This window comes from Pteropus alecto, unplaced genomic scaffold (assembly GCF_000325575.1).
Source record: "Pteropus alecto unplaced genomic scaffold, ASM32557v1 scaffold338, whole genome shotgun sequence".
Lineage (NCBI taxonomy): Eukaryota > Metazoa > Chordata > Mammalia > Chiroptera > Pteropodidae > Pteropus > Pteropus alecto.
The window spans coordinates 2,138,924-2,161,942 of NW_006441995.1; the positions used below are offsets into that span (position 1 = coordinate 2,138,924).

Here is a 23,019-nt window from a genome sequence, read left to right on the forward strand (position 1 = left end):
AAAAATATAGCAACTCACTGTAGGTAAAGAAAGAATATAAAATCTTCCCAAGGCGCATGTAAATAATGCTATTTAGATTATATATTTAGCACTCTTCCACTATTATTCACCTTTCTATTAAGTACAGGTAACTGAGAGTGGACTGTATTTAGCTTGATGACAGAAGTACAGATACACAGGCATGCAAACCATTCACTCACCCCACTGTGCTTTTCACAGCCCTATTTTCAGTAGCCTGAGACCTGGGAGGGGAGGAGGCAGCAAGTCACTGCAGATGATCACTTAAAAGGAAATTGAGAGTTGACTATAATTTACATTTAAAGTGCTATGAAATACCATCAACTCCTACATGTATTCATTACTGTTTATAGGAATACATCTCACAGTGATTTAATAGGGCTATAAATGCTTTCTCTTTAACCTTTCAATATCCCAGAAACAAGGTGATATCTGAGAATCACAAAGACAGAAAGTGAAAGTGCTACAAATGTAAAGCAGTATGCATTTTAGATTAAGAAACTGAAACCCAGACAGGTTAAATAGCAACCCAAAATCATCCTCAGATTAAGGAAGAGAAGAACTGTTATCCAGACCCCAACTTAAATGCTAAGTAGTCTCACAGTCCCTTCAACCCAAAACTCTCCTCTTGGCTTCAGAGATCATAATCTTGCTAATTTTCTTCTCTTCATATTGATTCCACCATATGACATTCACTCTGATCAGTTTATCCTCTAACGCAAATCTTCAGCCGTTTCTCCATTTACATTCTTCCCTCTCTCAATGCCTTACGCAGAGAACAGTCAGATCACAAGTTCAGAACTACTACAACTTCCATTCCAGTATTTGCTGCTACCTCTTACACATCTCTGACAGTCAACTGACTTAAGTTCAAAGTGCAAAGCTGACTATCATCCCTTCCAAAGCGATTTCTCCATTTCTCAATTTCATTGTCCCTCAGGATTACAAACTTAAAATGTTCTTTTACTTCTGCTCTCCTTAATACAGTACTATACCACTCCATTCTTCGTTCTCCACTTCAGTTATTACTACATGATAGATACTGGGGAAGAAGCTTAAGATCCAGTGAGGGAAAAAGAGCTAGATAAAGAATTTAAATAAATGATAACTGATATTTAGATAGGAATAGAGATGTGGAAAAGTAAAGGAGGAAGCAATGAATTCTCGCTGGAATGATCAGGAATGATTTTCAGAAGTGGCATGTAACCTAGACCTTAAAGTAAGATTTCAATAAATAGTGCTGCAAATGAAATTCTAAGCAGAGGAAAGAACCTATGCAAGATCAAGTTAATAGAAACTGCATACCATATGCAAGGAATAAAAGTTATCTTTGACTAAAGCAAGGATTTTCAACCAGGGGCATGCATAATACAGGAAAGGAGAGGTTGGTGCTTTAAGATAGCAAACTCTCCCCAATCTCTTTTAGAAGCACTGTATATAAAGGGAGGGAGTGTGTTACATAAGTGAACTATGCAAAGAAGCAAATAGATTGAGAACAGTAAAGACAGTAGAGGAGAAAATTTTGAAATAAATCATAAAAGGCCTTCAATGTCAGACTAATGAATTTGGACTTTATTCAGTGAGCAAAAAAAGAGCCTGCAAAGTGTAAGTTTGTGTGTGTGCTGGTTTTTTTTGGGTTTGTTTTTAAGGGGATGACAAGATCAGATCTAGAGTCCAAGGAAATAATCTTGGCGATCATACAGGAGAGGTACTGAAAACAGGTAAAAGATTTTACTATCATCCAAATGAGATAATGAGGATGTGAACTAGACCAAAAAATAGGAAAAGAAGAAATTGGATTCAGCAGATATTTCAGAGGTCAATTGGAGAAACTTGGCAACTAAACAAAGAGGATGAGCAGTAGGTCCCTAGCTTGAATAACAGAGGATGGTGGTGGTACCTGGAAAGTAAGAAGTAGGTATGCTATGGAGTGCAACATATTACACATCACAACTTCAAGATGATTACCAGACATAGATGCTAATATGTTTTGCAAGCTTAGAAGAAAAAGTCTGAATAAAAATGTAATTATCATAACCCTCTCAATTCAGAGTGTTGAAGCCATGAGTGAAAAGGCTGCCTAGGGAGGGAGGGAGCACCAGTAGTTAAGCAGTAGAGAAGAAAAGAAGAGCAAGAACAGAACCTTAGGGCTCACTTGCTTAAGGTGATGGAAGACCAGCCAGTAAAAGAGAGAAGTAGCAGCATGAGAGGTAGGAAAAGAACCAGGAGATTGTTTCACAAAAGTCAAGTGAGGAAAGAGTTGCAATAGCACTAGCGCAGTACATTATCTGCAATTATTCACTCACTAGCCTTGTGACCCTGGCTGAATTACTTACCTTCTGAGTTCAATCCTTTAGTATATCCTCAACTGTAAAATAGGGAAAAGAGGACCTCAAAGAGCTGTTGAAGTTTAAGTGAGACAATATATTTCAATGCCTAGAACAAAACAATACAGTACTACCAATAATAAAATAGGGACTTAAAAATGCCAAGGAATTTTGCATGAAGTTACTAGCATCCTTTAAGAAACTATTTTTAGTATGGGGAAGAACTGTGCTGGCAAGGCTACAGTGGTTAAGGAAGAAAGTTGTGGAGTGAGGATGAACTATTCTGCCTGTATAGCCTACAGAAAAATAACTGTTCTATAATCTTAATCTTTCTACATCTCTGACCATTATCTTATGCCTAAGATAGTACCTATCTATAAAGGATATAACAAATGTTGCTGAACAAGAGAAAATGAAGTCAACAGCAAGGAAGACTTGAAGAAGCAAGAGATATTAACTCTACAAAGAATCTTAGAGGAAACAGTATTAGGAGCATAAAATTCCTTTCCAGGTTAGCCTTGGAAAGAGAGAGAGATACTTAACCTCTGACTCAGGGAAACAGAAGGTAAGTATGGGTGAAATATTAAAGGGGAAAGACAAAGGAATTCACATTAGACAGCTTCTTAATAAAAAAAAAAAGTTCTCTGCACAGAGTAGGAGGATTCCAAAGTCAGTCTGGAAACTGAAGAACCATCTAGGTGATTCTTCCATTCCAATATATATTCAACTTAATTTATGCCCCCCCCCATGTCTTGCCCTAGTTCCCCATTATCTCTTACATTATCAGTGGCCTCCTAGGCAGCTCCTCTTCCTACTGACTACTTTTCCCAAGGTGTGGTACATTGAGAGCCCATATTTCCTTCCACTATATCCGTGACTAGTCTTATGAGAGGTCGACCCCTCTGTGAAGCCTCCTCCGATTCTCTACCCACCAGCCAGTTAATCGTTCTGTCCTTGGGACTACTTCTGTTCCTTGTACACTGTAATTTTTTAACTTATTATTCCATACTGCAATCAAAATCATTTATTTATGTCTGTTCCAGTGAACCCCTAAAAAGAGAGTAACATCTTCCTCAACTTTACTCCTCCAGCACTTAATTTAGCATCTAGTATATCCCAGGCATTCAAGTAATGTTTGTTTTGTCTAACTGAAGTGAGCAATTAAACAACATGTATAATCTCCTAACTAGAAGAAATCAGAAAACAGTGTTCAAATTGTCATTCAAAAAACCTTCCTACTTTACTAAGTATTACATATCAAATAAGACAGTCGATTTTTTTATTCTTACTAATGCAAAAGTAAAAGGGTTAGATAATCAAAAATATGTTAACTTTTAAGTAATTTATATTCTAATAGCTATATCTGAATATACGTGTGTCCATGTCTTCAGAATTCACTTTGAACACAATAATTAAATTATTCTAGGAAGGGCTTACACAGAAAAATACAGTCTTTTCAAGTTATTCAGTACCAGGAAGAGATGCACAACTGGACTGATAAAAAATAGACTATCCTTGCAGTAGAAGTGACTGAGGGAAGCATTTGGGTTTCAAAATAGATTTTGGCATGCAAAACAGAGAGAGTATTTAATGACATCAACAGCAAATATCAGGGACTTTCGCAAATTAAATAGAGTAGCTGTCTGAACAAAACTGAAGGCAACAATTACCAATAAATTGACTATAAGATCTGCTACAATAAAGTTCTTAAACTAGATTAAAATTAATCCATCAACAATTTTTAATAGAAGCAGATTATATATGAACCATAGCACTAACGCCAATACCAAAACCAAAGAACCTTAAAACTTGCCTGGGCCTCAAGAAGCTTGCAAGACCGGCCAAGTTATTATTACTAGGAAACTTTCTGGAGCCGAGGAGAAAAATTCTAAAGTTCTATAAAATAAAATGCCACATTTTATCTTAAATTCATTAATAGATTGCTCTTCACTTAGACCTAATTTACTGCTAATCTCACAATACTTTTTTATAATTGTTATATTCAAGGACTCTATTCAGAAAAACTATATCAAATTTAATAGTATGTTTCAAAAAAAAAATGAAGACTGCAATACCATAATTCTTATTAACAAATGTATAGTATTCAAAACAATCATTTGAAACATTTTAAATGTGATATAATTTTGATTTCATAGTGTAGGAAGGCAACTAGCATTTAGTTAACATCACTCACAAAGTATCAGGTCCTATGTGAGGACTTTAATTAAGCACTAGCTCAATTACTTCTCACATTCTTAATAATCCTTTGAAGTTATCTCTCTTTTCTTTTTTCTTTTCTTTCTTTCTTTTTTTCTTTCTTTGAGATGAAGAAACCAAGAGTTAAAGCAAGGTCAAATAACTTGCCCCAAATCACGTAACTATTAAGTATCACAGCTGAGATTACAACCCAGAATTATTTGACTTTACAGTTTGCTGTCTCTTCCTAAGAACTTTGGAAAAGACAAACTATGAACTTTGTTAGATGGCTACACAACAAATTACTCAAAAGTTACATAAAAAAATTAGAATGAGAGCAAACATTGTCTTACCATTAAGAAAATGTATTATTGGGAGCATTTGAGATCTTGCTCCCTGGTATATATTGTCAGTTTGGCTCAAATAAATTTATATAAAAATTCTCAAAAAATATAGTCTTTGGTTACCTAAACTTTTATCTAAAGCATACTGTAATCCAATCCACAAACAGCTGGCCCTCAGCTGTAATGCAGACTGCCCCACAGTTCTCAAATTATTACTAAAGTTTAATTCCTCATGAACTTTCTTCATGGTAGATCCACGGCCTCCTTTTAACAATGAAATGCTTGTCAGAATTGCAATTTCTTAAACAATAGCATCACTATATAATGAATCTAACTCAAATTCGTTTTATTTCTAAACTTCCTTTGCATGTAGGAATACAGTTCTCACATAACCTCTCTTAGTTTTATATTGCTTTTGCAATCAGTTTCAATTGGCTGTGCATATTTCATTCCAAAGTGAAATACATTTTATCAGAACAAGCACTTTTTGTATTATCTAGAAATGCCTATAGAAATGTTTACTAAATGCTCAGGGAATATGGCGATTTAAATAGTAAACATAGAGAATTATTTGTGCACTTGAGTAAAATTTCTATAAACCGAAGGTCTCGAATCAAATTTGTACTGTCTATGGCTCTTTTACAACCCCAAATTTTGAAACCAACCAAAGAAACCACTACACATAGGAACTCAGCAAATACAATTTAAAGCACAAAGGTAACTTTCTAGCACCACATCCAAGCAGGTTTTTAATGTAGAAATTGGAGTCAAGATCTATCTAATAAATGCTCTTTTCACCTGTACCTAAAACATGTATTTTCACATACAAGTTAAATCGCTAATAAACTACATCTATTACAGAACTTGAATGCTAATTTTGAGCCCTCTGGGAATTTAGCTAATTTTGTTAGGAAATTTACTAGAAAATCTTTCCTTCATGTTTTATGTACATTTTTCATATGTGTTATATATAGTCAAGTTTCCAAACTACTACACAAAAGTCAAATGCTTTACATCTTTCTACACTAATATTTAAAACCTATCTGCTAAAAAAAAAAAGTTACAATTTAGTGTACTGGTGATCTAATTAGATGTTATTTCTATTACTTAGGTCTTATATTTTAGAAACTCTTCTGCCTGTAAAAGGATCTAGTTCACCCAAAACCAAGTCCCTAAACTTTCAGAATAAAATATTGCTACAAAAATGTACTCTGGTAACTAAATGAAAACTACCCTTTTAGTTTATAAAACAGCAATTTTACATTATGATATACAAAATAAAACAAATTAGAGAACACATTACGCTTTAAATAGAGATGAGCCTCAACAATGAGCCCGGGTCTAACATCGTAGGTCAACAGTCAATATGTCAAGAACATATAGGTTAAAAACTTCTTTTAAAAATTTTATAGAGAATGTTTACAACCACTTTAAAAAAAGAACAAACTTCCTAATGTGTTTTTCAGATCTCAGCAAAGAAACTGATTCTGTACGACTGAACCAGGTTACGCTCTAAGCTAAGGCTGGTGTGAAATATGCCTTCTTCGGAATCAGCAGACCAAATCCTGTTCACCGTGGAAGAGAAAAAGAAAAGCCTTGTACACGACTACTAAATCTTCAACGAGATATTGTCGAATAAACTCCAGTACGGTGACTGATAGAGGACATACTGGCCAGTAGCCGGATTAGGTCTTTAAAAACACAACCGAGGTTTACCGAGTTCCGAAGGTGTAAACAAACCCCTACCCACTGCAGAAGGTAAACAATGAACCTGCAGCGAGGGTGAGGGGGCGGTCTTTGCCAACTACAGTCCCAGCCGCCCGGGAAAAAGAAAACAAGAAGGAAATACAGAGTAAATCAGACATTTAGCAGAAATCACCCGCTCTAAGGTTTCACTACTGAGTTATCAATGCTACGGGTATCCCAGGGCGGTGGGCAGAGAAAACAGTCACGCAGTCAGCAAGAACTGAGCAAGCAGGTCCGGCTTCTGCTCTGGGGGACGGGGAGGGCAGGATGTGGTCGCTCTTCCCTCAGACATCCTCCGGCAACCTAAATAACAGCCTCTACCTCCCTCCGGCCGCCCCCAGGATTCCGCTGCACAAGCTCCGGGATAGGAGTAAAACGCTTTCTCGATGGTTCAGGGCACCCAGCGGGTCGCCGGCTGCTCCGAGTCCCGCGCGATGCTCCCTGACACCCACAGCACCCAGAGGCCCAGAGAAGAGCTCGGGGAGAGGGAAGCAGGCACCGGGAAGGGGGATGGGTCCGGAGAGGCGGCCCCGGGCTCTGGTTCCCGCACCCCCGCCGGTCCCGTGCGCGGCCCGCCCCTGTCCGCGGCCCCCAGACCCGACTCCTCCCCAGCAGCGCGCCCTCGCCGGGGCCCGCGGCACCCCGCGTTACCTCGGGTAAGATCCAGCGGGACGTTCTCTTCACCGCTGTCATTCCGCCCTGCGCGAAACAGACACATAGCCCCAATTAGGATTCGAGGGCAGGCCAGTGGCGGCAGCCCTGGCTCCAGCCAGAGCCCCGGCTTGCTCTCCCCGTCTAGGGCCAGGGGGAGGCAAGTGCCAGGGGTGGCGGGCGCCGGGCGACTGGAGTGAGGGCTGCAGCGAGCTTACCTCGTATTCGGAGGTTCTTCAGCGAGCGGCCGCGGCCGATCGCCGCCATATTGACGGGTTTCAGTCACAACACCGGAAACCTCGCCCAATCGCGCGAGAACCCCTTCCCCTCCCCGCGCGCCGCGCCCGCCCCCCGCGGCATCTCCCCCGCCCTTCTGCGGCGGCGGGTTGCTGTGTCTCCGCCGCGAGCGCCCGGACAGTTCTGTGCTGACCCAGGGTCTCAATGGAGCTCAGGGCTCGCGCTTCCTTGGTCCGGAGTCGGAGGGTGCGTGCGCCCGGCCCTCCAGGAGCACGTCTGTGGGAAGGGGGCATTTCCCACGAGGGGAATCCCATTGATGCGAGTTTACAGCGTGGAGGATGCTTCCCCTCCGGCAGCCGCAGAAACCGTAGTCAAAACCGAGGCGAGCTGGGAGGAGGCCGGCTGACCACCTGCTGAAACCATCCTTCATGATTCTCCTGCCTGCTCTCATTAGGATAGGATAGACAGTACTCCTATCCCCATTCCTTATTCATCAATCGAAAGGATTTTTATTAAAAACACAAAGCTGCGCACGTCTTTAACGTAACTCAGTTCCCTTCAAATAGTCCCTTTGCTCCAACCAAGTTAACACATAACAAAGTTTGTTTTCTACCCTCGCTCTGACCACCGTATTAAGTAGTAGCCTTGCATTTGATGTTCAGTCAAACCCAGCCGCGGGCTACTACAACTGGAAGTGGTCGGGTGGAGGTTTTGTTTTGCTGGAGCGCAGGGTGGTCGTCCCGGGCAGTGGGTGGGATTGGCTCCGCGCGCAAGCGCGTGCTCGGACGCCTGGAGGCCCCGGGAAAGGGTTTCCTCTCTGCCTAGAACCGAGGAAAGGCGGCTGAAGGCTGTATCCGGGTGTTCTGCCTGCGTAGCTGCTAGAAAAGTGGCTAATATAAATGTTACGGGTTAATATTTTTAATATGTAAGCCAAAAACTTGTTAACTCTAGAGAGTTTAATACTAGAAACGGCTTTAGCTAGTTAATGTATATATACACCTGGCCCCTGACCCAGCGACTTTTTCTTTAGATTAAAGAGAGCTTGAGTGTTTTGCTGTCTTCCATTCCTCAACTCTTGTCTTTCTATTCTGTGAGACTGGTAGTAAACTGACAGTGGAGATCTTGCCTTAACCCCTTTAATTTTCCCAGCTTCCAGTTAATGCAGTTTCCAGCACAAATAAATGTTCAATATATAATCAGTCGAGTAAATGCCTGGATTCCTTCTTTGTTCCAAAGCTCTTATGGCTTTAAAAAAAAAGAAAAAGAAAAAGCAATATTGGAGATACTAAAATAATAGTGAAAAATTGGAAACAAATAACCAAAGGAAGGGATTATACAAATTATTGCAGCCAGTAAAGATGACAGTGCGGGTCTAGTATATTGATAGGAAATAATGTTCATGGTATTTAAAGCAAGTGAGAGATTATGAAATCTCCGTTTCATAAACGTTTAAGATAATATCAAGTTAAAAGTATACTTTATAAGATATTTTCATATCTTTGTACACAGAAAAAAGTCTGATAAATATGCATCAAAATGTTGACTGATTTTATTCCCTTAGTACTGGAATTACATATACAGTTTTTGTTCTTGTTTCCCTGTCTGTAATTTTAAAATGTCCAATAATTAATATGTCAACTGTAAAATAAGTTTTAGAAAGAAAAAAGTAGTATAGAGTAGTGTCATCAAGAAAGTAGAATAGGAACACTGCTTCCTTAGGATTCTATCCTCTGTATATTGCAGTCTTTTCCTTATTAGGTCTGCAATCAGATATCTGATGCTGCTATTGCACATAGATTCAAGGATGTAACACAAAGTACTTTAAAAAAATATCTCCTGACATCACCAGTACCAATTTTAATAACAACAAACTTGTTTCCTCTTTTGTAGCTTTTAAGTCTTGGTACGAATGATTCCAGCTACAGCCTAAGGCAGAATTCACAAAACTAGAGGTCTGCTAGGACATTAAAAATTCTGTATTTTATCCCTTCTTTTATCACCGCATTTCACCATTTTAGAAGAATAGAAATATATCGATAGAAATTCTACCAGATTCTTACCATTGTTCCAATTTTCAACCATCCTTTTTATACTATTTTTTTAATCACTTCCTAATACAATTTAACTTTATTTTCTCTTTCATTCTTTGTGAAAGTAGAGAACAAGTCATCCCTTTTAAATTTCTTAGGGTACATGAGAGACTGAATTCAATAGCCTTTCATCTTTATAACTGTATGTTTCTATTTAAAGATCATTATTCAATTAATTCATCTCTTCCAGAAGAAAAAACCATCTTTCTCCAATCTTACAATGAAACTAGTTTTTCCTCTGTTACTCTCACAGTCACTTGAGTGGCTGTGCTCTCCACGTATTTTCTTAAGGCGAATGGCATTTTTGGTAAAAAGAATAAGTTGTTTGCAAATGATACTCAACAAAGAAGTTTAGGTAAATTTTAGTAAGGAGTACATTTCACAATGTGTTTGCTTTTTAAATAATAGCACTACATTATTGATCTTAGTTTATTTGTTCAAATCTCTAAGTTATTTTCTATACTTGCCAATTGCTAGCCCCTCCTCTTTTTGAAACTTGTTTTTCTTCCCTGTTTATTTTGAGCCCAATCCTATGTCTTATTCATTCTGTTTACGTCTTACTACTTCTCCAATTTTCCTGGTCATTTTGATTCTAATTTAGTCATTGAGAATGTGACTTCCTCTTCTTAGTTCTCATTTCCCAACTAGGTTTCATTTACTGTGTAAATGAATGGGGGTTTTTTTCTCATGAAATTAGTCATTGATAAAAAATGTTGTGTGAGATTGGGTCCAGGACCACACCTCCAAGAGATAACTGCTTAATCCTGAAGATATAGTGACTCCATCAATAGTCACTCTCTGATTTCTTTTTCTTGTTCTATTGCACACAGTTAATTTATAAACTAATTCTAGTTGATAAACCCAATTTTATCAGTTTCAGATACAGAAGTAATGTTAAACGGAAACAAAGTCTTGCCAAAATTTTAGTTCCGTTTATCTATTTGCCTTATTACATAGACCATATGAAGATAAAGCAAGTCAAAAACCACTTTTGGTCAGTCTCTTTTCTGGTAATTTCTCTTCATTAAAACCACACATTTAACGTCTACATAAAGGTCATTAAAATGACAGGCAATGGGCTAAATTCAACAAAAGTTATAATCCTATACAGGACTGATGATGAAGATTCAGACTTGATCACAGCAAGAAGTAGCCTTTTAGTATTTTTCTTTTAAATTTTAATCTCTGTCACAGGCTGTCCTTTATATTTTATTTTTTAAAAAATCTGTATAAAGACTCTCTATGAACTCAATTTTAAATGAAGAATAAGCCTATGTTTGTGAAAGAAGTTACAGATATTCATAAAATAAAATCTGGAAGGGTATGCATTAAAATTTCAACAGTGATTATCTCTGATTGGTAGAAATTTGAGTGATTTTTATCTTTCTGTTTCTCATTTTAATTAGTGTAAAACAAATTTTTACTTTTGAAATAGTTTTAAGGAAAATATTTTAGAGAAATTTTGTTGATGAGCCTAACCCACTATTATATATATTTGATTATAATAATTTGTTAAGTAATGGACCTATCAAAATTGTGTGTGCAAAATATGATTTAAAAAAATTGTCTACATACTCCAATACATGTATATTTACTTTTTATTAAATAAAACATTAAAAAGATGAAATAAAAATGGTTAAAAGTAATTTTTAGTGTTATGTTACTAATGACACAAATAAAAACAATGGGGCTGAATATATTTCATTATTTAAAAAATTTTTTGTTAAAGACTTTGTCATACGGCAATTCAAAAGTCTAATTCTAAGGAAAGTTTATTTGGATGTTGAGCTTTAGTAGCTGAAACCTCACAAAATACGAATTAAAAATGGAAAACTACTTATTGACTGCAGTTTTTTAAATCATAACTCTCATTTTTCAATTCCATTCATCAGTTATACAAAGTTTTTTTTTTAATGTAATTTGGCTAATAAATGTCTATCTTTCTTAATGTCAATTTGTTTTCATAGCCAACTGGAAGGCATAACATTCAGAAATTTTTAACAAATGGTTTTAAAATTCTCCATCTAAAGAATTTTAAAGGGTTAGAAAACTCTGTGTTCAAGTTTTTTAGTGTGTAAAAATTGTGAGATGACATATTTATATTTTTAATTATTTTCAGAAAAAAATCACACAATTGTGGAAACGTTTCTAAATATCTATTTTCTTAAGGCTCTTTTTGGAGTACAAGTTTCTTTTGATAAGTAATAACTTTCTTGGTTTTTGTTTTCACATTTACTTTGAAGGGAAAGATTAGATTTAATATTTTAAAAAATATCTGGTAGGTAACATGCCACTGGAAGCCACCAGTCATGAAAAATATTTGCCACTAAATAATAACTATCAAACGTTGACATGATACAAAAGATTTTCATAGTCGCTCTGTTTCCCTTTTCAAAGTGTATGAAAATTAAACTATTTTAAAGTCTTTATTATGTAAAATTATTACATATGGTACTATCTCTATTCTGTAAATCCCTAATATTTATATTTTATCTATAGCAACTGCTTCATCGATTTTTCATAAAACATTGTTTTTTATTAAGGAAGATGTTAACTGATAAAGATACACATTCTTTGGTGCATCTTTACTTTGATGGCAAAGAAAAGTAGTTATTTGTATATTTCATTGCTGAACAGAATTTAGCAAATACAAGTGTAGAAGCATCTATGCTTCCATCTAACTGTTCAGCAAACCTTCTATAATACCTATTTGTTCAAATATATTTTATTTCGAATTTTAGTTTTTTTGTTCTTGTTTCCATCTTGGTTGACCGATGTGACTGCATTTTAGTTTTGTCAACAAATTGTTTTCTTTGTTGATTTTTTTTCACTACTTTTTACTATAGCAGAAAATGCCACCACATTCCCTACTGATATGTACCTTTTTGTTTTTTTTCTAAAAAGAAGTGTCTCTTTTGGCAAAGTAGTGGATTCAATACTGCATGACTTCTAACATCACTAAAAAACATAGAAAATTACCTTCAAATTCTGAATATTTATTTTTAAATGGTTTGCTAATTAGATAGCTTTATATTATCATTAGCTAACATCTCAAGGAACAATATACAAGTAGAGAAATAATAGTAAAGGATAATGTACACGAATTTATATTTTACATCATCTTAATTTCAATTTTTACAAATGTGGCTGACGTTGTGATATCTGGTTATATTATTTGTTGCTTTTTAAAAAATGATATAGATAAAGTGCTAATAACAAGAATAGAACTAACTGATCTTTCATATTTTAAAATCTTGTGCTTTCATTATTTATGGTACATACATACAGTTTTGGGGGGGGGGGTCAGATTCTTTTTAAGCCATGTATCCATTTTGTGAAGGCTACTCAAAAATATACTCCTTAAATCCACTTACCTGGACAGAATATATAGCTGTATACCCAAGAGGAAAGAATTCTTGAGGGCGTGTTGCAGAATTCCTGGTCTTTCCTTAGGCTACCTTATATGACTCAAGTCGATTTAACCTCATGACCAAATGACAGATCTATTGTTAACCTATATAATAAATATTAACAGTTTAATTTTTCTCTAAAAACAAAAAAACATCCAAACTCTTCCGCCAAAAAACATAAAACAAAACAGTACACTAAAATTAGAGGAACAAATGGAAAGTGAGCAAATGGAAACTGGAAAAGAAGAGCTTTATAGTGGACAAATGCCAGTTGTACCCCTGATCTAAAGACTAAGCCACTACCACAACATACAAAAGCAGAACATGAAACTTCTGCATTAAGGCCAGGAGCCTAGAAGTGAATCAAAGTGGACCCAGGTTGGTAGTGCCCCCTGGCTTCTACTTGTAGAGATTACAAATTCTTTACGGAGAAAAGTATGCACTACATCAGCTCTTAGGCTCTTCACAAATTAAAATGAAACAAATAATAGCATGTGTGTTCAAAGATCAAACTCATAGGAAAAAGTCACTATAAGTAATAATAAGTAGAAATAAAAATAAGTAGAATTACATTCCATGGACTCCAGATGTTAATGATAGGAAACAGAGAGCTATATATGAAATGATTTTTTAAATGAAGAATTTCTGATTTTATTTGTAATAAAGAATGGGCATTGGGTTTACTTTCCCACATAAAAACAATTATTAATCTATACAAAATATATTAAAAGCAGTTTTTTTAGGCTTTGGACAATAGATAGTGTGGCACTGTGACCATGAAATAAAAGAAACAAACAAGGTGAACTCCACATTCTTTCTGGCTTTTACCTGGGACACCTTTCAAAAAACAACACAAACTGTGGAAACTGAACAGATAACATCGGTCTCACTATATGAAGGAAAGAAAGCTTAAAGTTCAGAGATAATGAGGCAACTGAAATTTGAGGGGCAGAATATCAGAGAGGAGGGAGCTGCACAGAGTAGGGGCTCCAGAAATCTGTAAATGGATCCTCTTGATTATTTAGCTGAATTTTAAGCTGCATAACCATAGGGTGAGACTCTGTGAGACCTAGGAGAAAACAGTACCTGGAGGCTCTGAACTGAATGGAGATTCTAGAAGTTGCAGATTCCTAAAAGACATTTGAGGTCCAACAAGCAAGTAGAGAAGCTTTGGTGAACACTCTGAGCATTCACTTAAGACACACAAAAGGCTATAATTTAGGGAAAGTGTTGCATGGAGACCCCATAGAGGTCATAACTTAGACAAAAAGCTATACTAGCTCTAAAATAAAGGCTACTATAGACGCATCCAAATAAAGCCTAAAACCAAGTTTCAACAGGATTAAGCTGAATAGGGGGGAAATCCACAAAACTAATTAAATAATAAATAATATCCTAACTGTCAAACACAGTATTTAAATGTCCAGCATGTAAAAAAGAATTATTAGATGTGAAAAATCAGGAAAATGTGATTCATCGTCATGAGAAAAGAGTCAATGAAAACAGACCCAGAGATAACACAGACATTGGACTTAGCAGCATTTTATATATAAGGTCAAAGATTTTAAAGAAAAGTTGGACACAATAAGTGAACAGAAGGAGGCTCTGACTAAAATGCATACTGTAAAAAAGAATCAAGTGAAAATTTTAGAAATAAAAAATATAATATCACAAATGTAAGACTTCTCCAGATGATAGCATATTGAACTCTAAAAAAAAAAGAACTAGTGAAATTGAAGATAAATCAATTGAAGATAGAAAATATAGAGAAGAAAAAAACTGAAGAAAAAGAAAAAAGCGCCTCAGTGGTCCATATTAAAAAAAAAAAAATTGAACAGTCTGAAATAGGTGTAATAGGAGTCATAAGAAAAGTGGAGAGATTAGGGTAAAAAAAAATTTGAAGAAATACAGCCATGCACTGCATAAGACATTTCAGTCAATGACGGACAGCATACATTATGGTGGTCCCCAAAGGGAATAATAATGCTGAAAAATTCCTATTGCCTAGAGACATCATAGCCATTTTGATGTTGTAGCACAACACATCACTCACGTGTTTTGTGGTGATGCTGGTGTAAACAAACCTACTGCACTGCCAGTTGTATAAAAGTATAGCACATAGAATTATGCATGGTACATAATACTTGATGATGATAATAAACGACTGTTACTGGCCTATATGTATTTACTATACTATACTTTTTGTTGTTACTTAAGAGTGTGCTCTACTTATATACGAATATTTTGCTGTAAAACAGTATGCTATGTTACACCAGAACAGCCTCATACATCTCCTTTACTGTGTCTCTTGATTGCATCATTTTCTCTTGTGTTTGATTTAATCTCATGTTATTTTGTACAATAACATGCTGTACAGGCTTGTAGCCTAGGAGCAGTAGGCTATGTCATATAGCCTAGATATGTAGTAAGCTATACCATGTAGATTTGTGTAAGTACAGTCTATGGTGTTGTCACAACAATGAAATTGTCTAACAATGCATTTCTCAGTATATATCCTCATCCTTAAGCAGTATATGATTATAATGGCTAAAACATTCCAAATTTGATGAAAACTATTTAGACAGAGACCCAAAAAGCTGAACAAATCACAAGCAAGATAAACAAAGAAAACCATTCCCAGGCTTATAATAGTCAAACTGCTAAATAGCAAAGATAAAGAGAAAAAAAGATAAAGTAATCAGTGAAGAGTACAGAAAGCAAATTAACTATGGGCAGCAACAATGTAAGCCAGAATTCAATTAAATGACATCTTTAAAATGAAAAAGAAAAGAAATATCTATAATCTAGAATTCTATATCTGGTAAAATCCAATTTTCAAAATGAAAGTGAAATAAAGACATTTTAAGATTTCAAAAATTTAATGAATTTGTCATGAACAGCTGTGTTCTACAATAAAATGTTAAAAGAAATTCTGCAGATTTAAGGAAAATAATACCAGAAGAAAATTCAAATCTACATGAAGAGATAAAGAATGATTTGTTAACATATAGGTAAATAAAAATGGTTATTATATAGATGTAATGGTAAATAAATAAATAACATGTTTTTTGAAAGGTAATTTCTCATGTAAAACAAAGGCAATAACAATGTACTGTGAGTTTAAATTGTAGAAGTAAAATGAATAATAAAATTGGAAGGTTCTCATATGATATATGAAGTGTAATATCAGTTCAAGGTATACAATGATTAGTTAATAAGTTTATTATACGGACAGCTACAAAGGAGATTTCTGCCCTCTCATATCAATAATCATATTAAAGTAAGTAAATTATATACTTCCTGATTTTAAAACTTACTACAACAGCTGCAAGTAATTAAGACAGTGTGGTACTGGCAGAAAGATAGATAAAAACATGAAGCAAAAACTGATAGACCTGCAAGGAAAAAGAGACAAATACACTACTATTGAAGACTTCAACTCTTCTTTCAGAATAATCAATAGAACAAATTAACAGAAAATCAATGATCTTATAGAAGATCTGAAGAATACTTTCAGCTACTTTATCTAATTGATATTTATAGAATAATTCACTCAACAATAGCAGTGTACCCATTATTTTTAAGTACAAATGGAATATTCAACAAGATAGATCACAGTCTGGGCCATAAAACAAATTTTAACAAATTTGAAAAACTGAAATCATACAAAGCATGTTCTTGGGCTATAGCAAAGTTAAACTAGAAATCAGTAACACAAGGAGGTATAGAAATTAAACAGCAAAAGAACACTCTTAAATAACCCATAGCACATCCTATTGGATGTGAGAACCACTATTTCTACAGATAATTTACTTCTGCTCTATCGTTTGTAACTCACTTATTGGCATCCCTCAGTTGCTGTAAGATTTGGCTGCTAAAGCTAGTGATTGCACCTTACTCCAGAGATTTGCCCTCAGACCAAAGGAGCAATGTCGCTCAGAGATGCTTAGCATAGGAGATTGAGATTGAGGGATGAGAAAGCCTCTGGCAGCCAATGACTGCCTGGGGTGGGAGGTGCATTGTGGGTGGGGATACAAGCCCAGCCTCCTTGCCTCAGCGTGGCATGACTCAATGGAGCCATTCCTGCCCCAGGACTTCCTCTGGAATCAGGCTGAGCCTGGGTGCATTTGGATCCACAACTTTGTCTAACTTCTTCCCCTGCGCTATTTTTCTTCCTCACTCCTTACAAATTTCTCCTGGGAAAGCCCCCTCAACAAATGCCTTACACAAGAATTCTAGTCTCAAGCTCTGCTTCTAGGGGACCCTGTCTAAGAAACCTTCCTGGTATGTCTACTTCTACAGCTATGTTAGGAATAGGAGAGATTTTTGTGTTGTTTCTCTTCTAGACAAATGCATAAACCTTTATGTGTCCTTGAATACTTTGTGGTTTTGGTTTTCTAGTCCTGTACATTTATTTAGTTCTTGGAAGTTAGTAACCATTACAGCGTAGTGTACCTCTTTTAGATCTATACATGTTAAAGAAAAGAACGAAAGAAAACTCTGGTCTCCTGAGGCATGTGTGTGGCAACAGCATTTCAGTGCTTTTTTTTAACACAACTTTTATCATTTAGGGTGAAGATCTGACAAGCATATCATATTAGTTAAAGTACAATAACTTAAATTTCATTTTAACTTAAAAACTTCAATATTGCTGCTAGAAATGTGATGTAGAGTCAGGCTTCGGTATTTGATGACATGTATTCGATCATGAATTTGAAAGGGAAGAGATAGTTTATATGCCTAAATAAAGTTCTTTATCAACTTAAAGCTTTTGAAAAGTATAAAATTTCAAAGGTCTATTTATAAAAACTGAGATGAGAGACCTGACGTTGGTGGTCACAGAAGGTATTTTTTTGCTCTTTTTTGCTAATAAGAACCTGGCCACGAACAGCCTGCATTAGCTGTTGAATATCATTTTTGGTTAGGCAAGTGCCAAACCACAGTTTGATTTTAGATTTCTATTCAATTCCAGGCTATGGCATTTGCAACATATCAAATACTAAAGAATTTATGAGCAGCAGCTTTAGTTTTTTATGATTGTATACCTATTAGATCTCTCAGAGGTATTTGTGCTACTAACAGAAATGGAATCTGGCATTATAGACACTAAATAAATTTTGTCCATCACTCACCCACTCAAAAAGATTCCTCATTATTGGCAAGTTGGATAGCTACAGAGTACCCTGTGCTTCATCTGATTAATTTCCCATCATAAATGGCCAATGTTGAAGACCGACCATATGGGTCAAATCTAGCTAATATGGGTAGTTTGTTTGGTCCGAATAGTGCATTAAAAAAATTGAATCAACAGCTAAAAAAAAAGTAGGAATTGTATACATAAAACTTGATATCCAACTTCCTTTAAAAAGTTGCAGAATCTATCAACGCTGGACCCACAATCTATCAGAGTTAAGTCACATTATCAGTAGGGCCCAAACCAGTAGGGCCCAAACCAGTAGAAATATTTATTTAAAACAAATGGCAAACTCAAATTGAGATATTTGAGAAAGACTTAAAGAGACCATTTACAAATGTGTGGACTGTATTTCGTGAAATCACAAACTAAAGAGCAGTCCTCTGGAACTGGTAACTTCAAGTAGCAGTTGCCATCTTGAAGGAGTAGGGAGAAGGGGAAGACCTGGAACCCAGAGTCAGCACAATGTGGAGAAACCTGTTTGACAGAGCTGTGACCTTGAGTGAAGAACACAGCTAGCTTATGATGATACCTCAAGGAAGAAGAGGAAGGAATAAATATCCAAACCTCACTCTCCTGTCCCTGTGATTGCCTGCTACTGCACCTCATTTGCCAAATGAAACTGGAAGCTGTAAATCAAGGAAACCTCTTGAGGCAGTCATAAAGGTTAGTCTTGAGGGGCACAGAGCAGGATGGAGAAGGTTAGAGAGAGGTATCTGGTGGGCTAAACAGAAAATAGCCGGTGTAATTAGCCACTCAGTCCTGTGGACAGAGCTTATATTCTACTGTTCGCCACAGTACCCAACATTATCTATTATGCCCTACACTACAGCTAAATATCATTACCCATTTATCATCATGCTGGCACTATGGTGTTTCTTATAGGAAAGAACCACTTCTCTACTAATGTCTCTGTCGAAAGTGAGAAAAGATAGAAGACTGAATCCTTCGAGAAAACTGAGAAAGTATATATATGTAAATATACATAAATATTTATTTATTTAATATATGCACTTTATATATGTATTCAAATTATGTATGAATTCAAATAAATATATATTATATAAGTATATATTAATATATACATATTTTTCTTGTAAAAATATTACTATGTGTTTAATATGTAAACAAAATATATCTTAATGTTTACATCTCTCCCTATTTTCCTATATCTGTAGCTATAGTTATATCTATATTCTATATCTATTTCTGTATCTGTATCTGTATTTGTATCTATATCTATACTTATATCTATTTCTATATTTATATGATGAATTTCTCTCTACAGTGTAGTCGCAGGAAATATCAAATGTAAAATGATGTTTCACACTGTAAACTAATACTCAGATGTAGATATTGAATTTATTTATTATTATTTTATTTTTGTTGTGTTTAATCTTAAATTCTTTTATATAATCTCAATGATGAGCTGGCTATTAACTGGGACTAAGAGTAAATTTGCCACCGTTGACGTAATGCTCCTCTCAATAGGATTCCATTGCACTGACATGTTCAAAGTGTGTAATAGCAAACTAGCAAGCAAGGTGATGATAAAGATAGTTAATATGTATCAGATGCTGCACTAAGTGCCTAAATACATACCACCCTGTAAAGTAGGTACTTTCATATTTTACAAATGAAGATCCTGAGTCTTAGCAAAGTTTAGATTCTTGTTTAAGGTCACATAACTTAGTTGGTAATCTTAAACAGGAGGCAGAAGAAATTATGTAACAGTCACTGAAATGAACCCTTAAAAATGTGGCATAATTGTGACAATATAGGCAGCATCAGCAAGTATATTAAAATTAGTCATAATACTAATAATAAGTGGTAATATTTGAGACCTTATGATGTTTCCAGAACAATGGTTAACATTTCACAGATGTAATAAAAAATAAATTGTTAAAGAAAAAATTGTAATTTATAGTTGATTTCTGACCAACCCTCTATCTTTTTGAGAAATTTAGATCTTTGATTATCCCTCTTATGTTTTTATCTTTCCTTCTCAGCTAGATCATTCTCATTAACTTTTGAATAAGCTCAAGTCTTTTTTTAGAAAACAAGAAATTTCTCAAAACAACAACAACAAAAATTTTTTAACCTCTACAGCACCTGTTATTCCTAGATGGTCTCCCATCCAAGTACTAACCAGGTCCGGCCCTGCTTAGCTTCCGAGTCTCAAAACAAAATTAAAAAAAAATTTTCTTTATTTTTCTATCTGGCTATCACTAATATTATGCTTCTCATGTTTCTCATTTTCTCATTTTTATATCATGTTTCTCATTTTTATGGTAGAATTTCTAGAAAGAGGTGTCCATAGAAAAATGTCTGTCTCATTTTTCTAACCTCTCATTTACCTCTTAATCCGTTTGTGGACGTGGACTGCCGGACCTTCTTCTAGGAAAAAGGGAATTGCTGCGTGCAGCTGAACCCCCTGCTGAGGGGAGTTTGGTCTGTAGACCACCCTGAGCTTCCTGCTCCTTCAGAGTATGCCTTAGCTTCGGTCATCTGGCACAAGTTCATACCCTTCCCAGGGTGGCCCACATATGGTGACGAGCGAGGTGGGGGTAAAAAGGCTGGCCATTTTGTCCTAAAGGGAGATAACTGTGAAGAGTAGCTTTTACTCCCAAGGTTCTCATTTGGTTGGATAAAGATGTTTAGAGGCTAAGCACTAAACTTGTATTAGAGTTAATTAAAAATTGACTCAAAAATTCCTTACCCAGAAAAGTAGCCAGTAGGGTTAATATAAATATGGAAAACAGTAGATTATAGATAAGTGTCATTTGAGCCTTTGGATACTACAGCATAATCTTCTACAGTAACTGGTTTTCCTCTCCATTCTCCTTCTCCTTCTCCTTCTCCTTCTCCTTCCTTGTATTAGAGTTAATTAAAAATTGACTCAAAAATTCCTTACCCAGAAAAGTAGCCAGTAGGGTTAATATAAATATGGAAAACAGTAGATTATAGATAAGTGTCATTTGAGCCTTTGGATACTACAGCATAATCTTCTTCAGTAACTGGTTTTCCTCTCCATTCTTCTTCTCCTTCTCCTTCTTCTTCTTCTTCTTCTTCTTCTTCTTGCTATTTGCAGAATCCTATCACATTGTGGTTAGATTTCAATAAGGACTATTTAAGAACAATGACAACAAAATTCCTTCCCCAGAGATTTTGATTCAGTTGATTCGTGGAGGAAAATGTGTGTATTTCTACAAACAAACTCTCAGCTGTACTGTGTTTGGTTTGGATCCTCTGGAAAGCACACACCAAGATGGAGTGAACATGCAATAATTTTTATTTCTAAGAGAAATACAGAAATAGGAAGGGAGCTGGGGAAGGCTGGGGGAGCTATCACAGAGCAATGTAAGTCTGACCACAGCGATGGAGGAATGGTTGGATAACGGTGTCTCAGAATACTATGCAGGGTAAGAAAGGTTTAGCAAGGCTATTGGGGAGTCCTCAAACCAAAGCCTATGACCTGAGGGCTTCTGTATTTTTCAGGAACAGGCCTACTATTTCTAGTCATTGGCTACACAGGAGTAGTCTGTGGGCAGCCTGGCATTGGCACAACTGTGGTGATGGATTTCAGAGTGCAGAAGATGGTGCGTTTGGTCAATTAAGCTCCCCATGTTGCACATTCCTCTGATTGCCACATGTACCCCACAATTTTAAGACAATGGGGTGAGAAAAGGAAGATAGAAATCGGCTATAGTAGGAGAGGTATTTGAATTCAGAGCAAAGTTTCCTGTTGTTTTTCGAATGAGAAAGACCAGTATATTTGTAAAGCTGGAAGGAGTTAAAGATAAAGAAGAGAAAAGAAGGGAAGGAAAGATGAATTGGGAGGGTGTGTGCTTGTGTGTGTGTGTGTGTGTGTGTATGTATGAGAGAGAGAGAGAGAGAAAGTGAGAGACTTGAGGTGTAATGACCTGAAAAGGGGATTTAATTGATACTTCAATTTGTCACATTGTGAAAGAGAAAGGGAAAAAGAAAGAGAATGAATTAATTGTCATGGCTTTGAATCTGAGGAGTGACATAATCTGGGATAGTGTCTGAATGTGGGTTAAGGTTGAATGTTGTTGGTGGAAGTTGAAGGAAATTACACTTGGTTATCTCAATTTCTACCACAAAATAGGAAGGCAAAGTATCAAGGGTACTGATGGAAGGTTTGGTCTTAAATAGGAGGTACCCCATCCTCTGAGGCTGAAACAAAAAGTGGTAATGAAGGACTTAGTAAAGGATTCTTATAAATGTGGCATCAAGTTACGGGAGAGAAAGACAGATGACCTTGATTTCTTGATGAAGTCAGAGGCAAACTTATCTGCTGAAGGTATTTTTTATTTGTTGGCCTTCTTACATGACAAAATTTCATACATAAAACTATAACAAAATAATATTTAGCATATTAAAATTAATATTTCAAATATTTATTTTCTATTAAGATAATTATCTAGTACATAAATCTTTTATAGGCATGTGTGTCTGTTTCTTGGTGTATAAACCAAAACTCTAAAATAGTCTCTTGTTCTAATTTGGAATTTTAAAAACTGATACTCTATCGAATTTATACTATTCTCAACCAGGAAGAAAAACTGGAAATATAACTGGAAATATACTTTTAGTATATTGTATATTTGTTACCAAATAAACAAACAAAAAACATTTTGGCCCATGTAATTTTATCTGGTATTAAAACAAATTCATCATCTGAGCATATACTGGTTTCCCTATCCAAAAGTAGACACCAAAGTACTTCATAATTGCTGGGGGGTCTTTGAGATCAGTGGATTCTAATCTGGCGGTCCTCAGACA

The 23,019-nt window shown here is 35.8% G+C and overlaps 1 protein-coding gene across 5 annotated transcripts in view; it reads right to left on the reverse strand.

Moving 5' to 3' along the window:
* Positions 1–7,612, reverse strand: part of RICTOR (RPTOR independent companion of MTOR complex 2) — a 100,499-nt gene extending 92,887 nt beyond the window's left edge. For 3 of the 5 annotated variants that reach the window (XM_015595322.2, XM_006919501.2, XM_025052151.1), the window contains exons 1-2: positions 7,501–7,612; positions 7,283–7,330 (exon numbers count right to left, since the gene is read on the reverse strand). In XM_015595322.2, the coding sequence (XP_015450808.1) occupies positions 7,283–7,330; positions 7,501–7,549 (97 nt within the window). In that variant the 5' untranslated portion in view covers positions 7,550–7,612. The remainder of the gene's footprint in view (positions 1–7,282; positions 7,331–7,500) is intronic. The other 2 variants (XM_006919503.3, XM_006919502.2) reach the window with 1 other exon arrangement.
* Between the last annotated feature and the right edge of the window lie 15,407 nt (positions 7,613–23,019).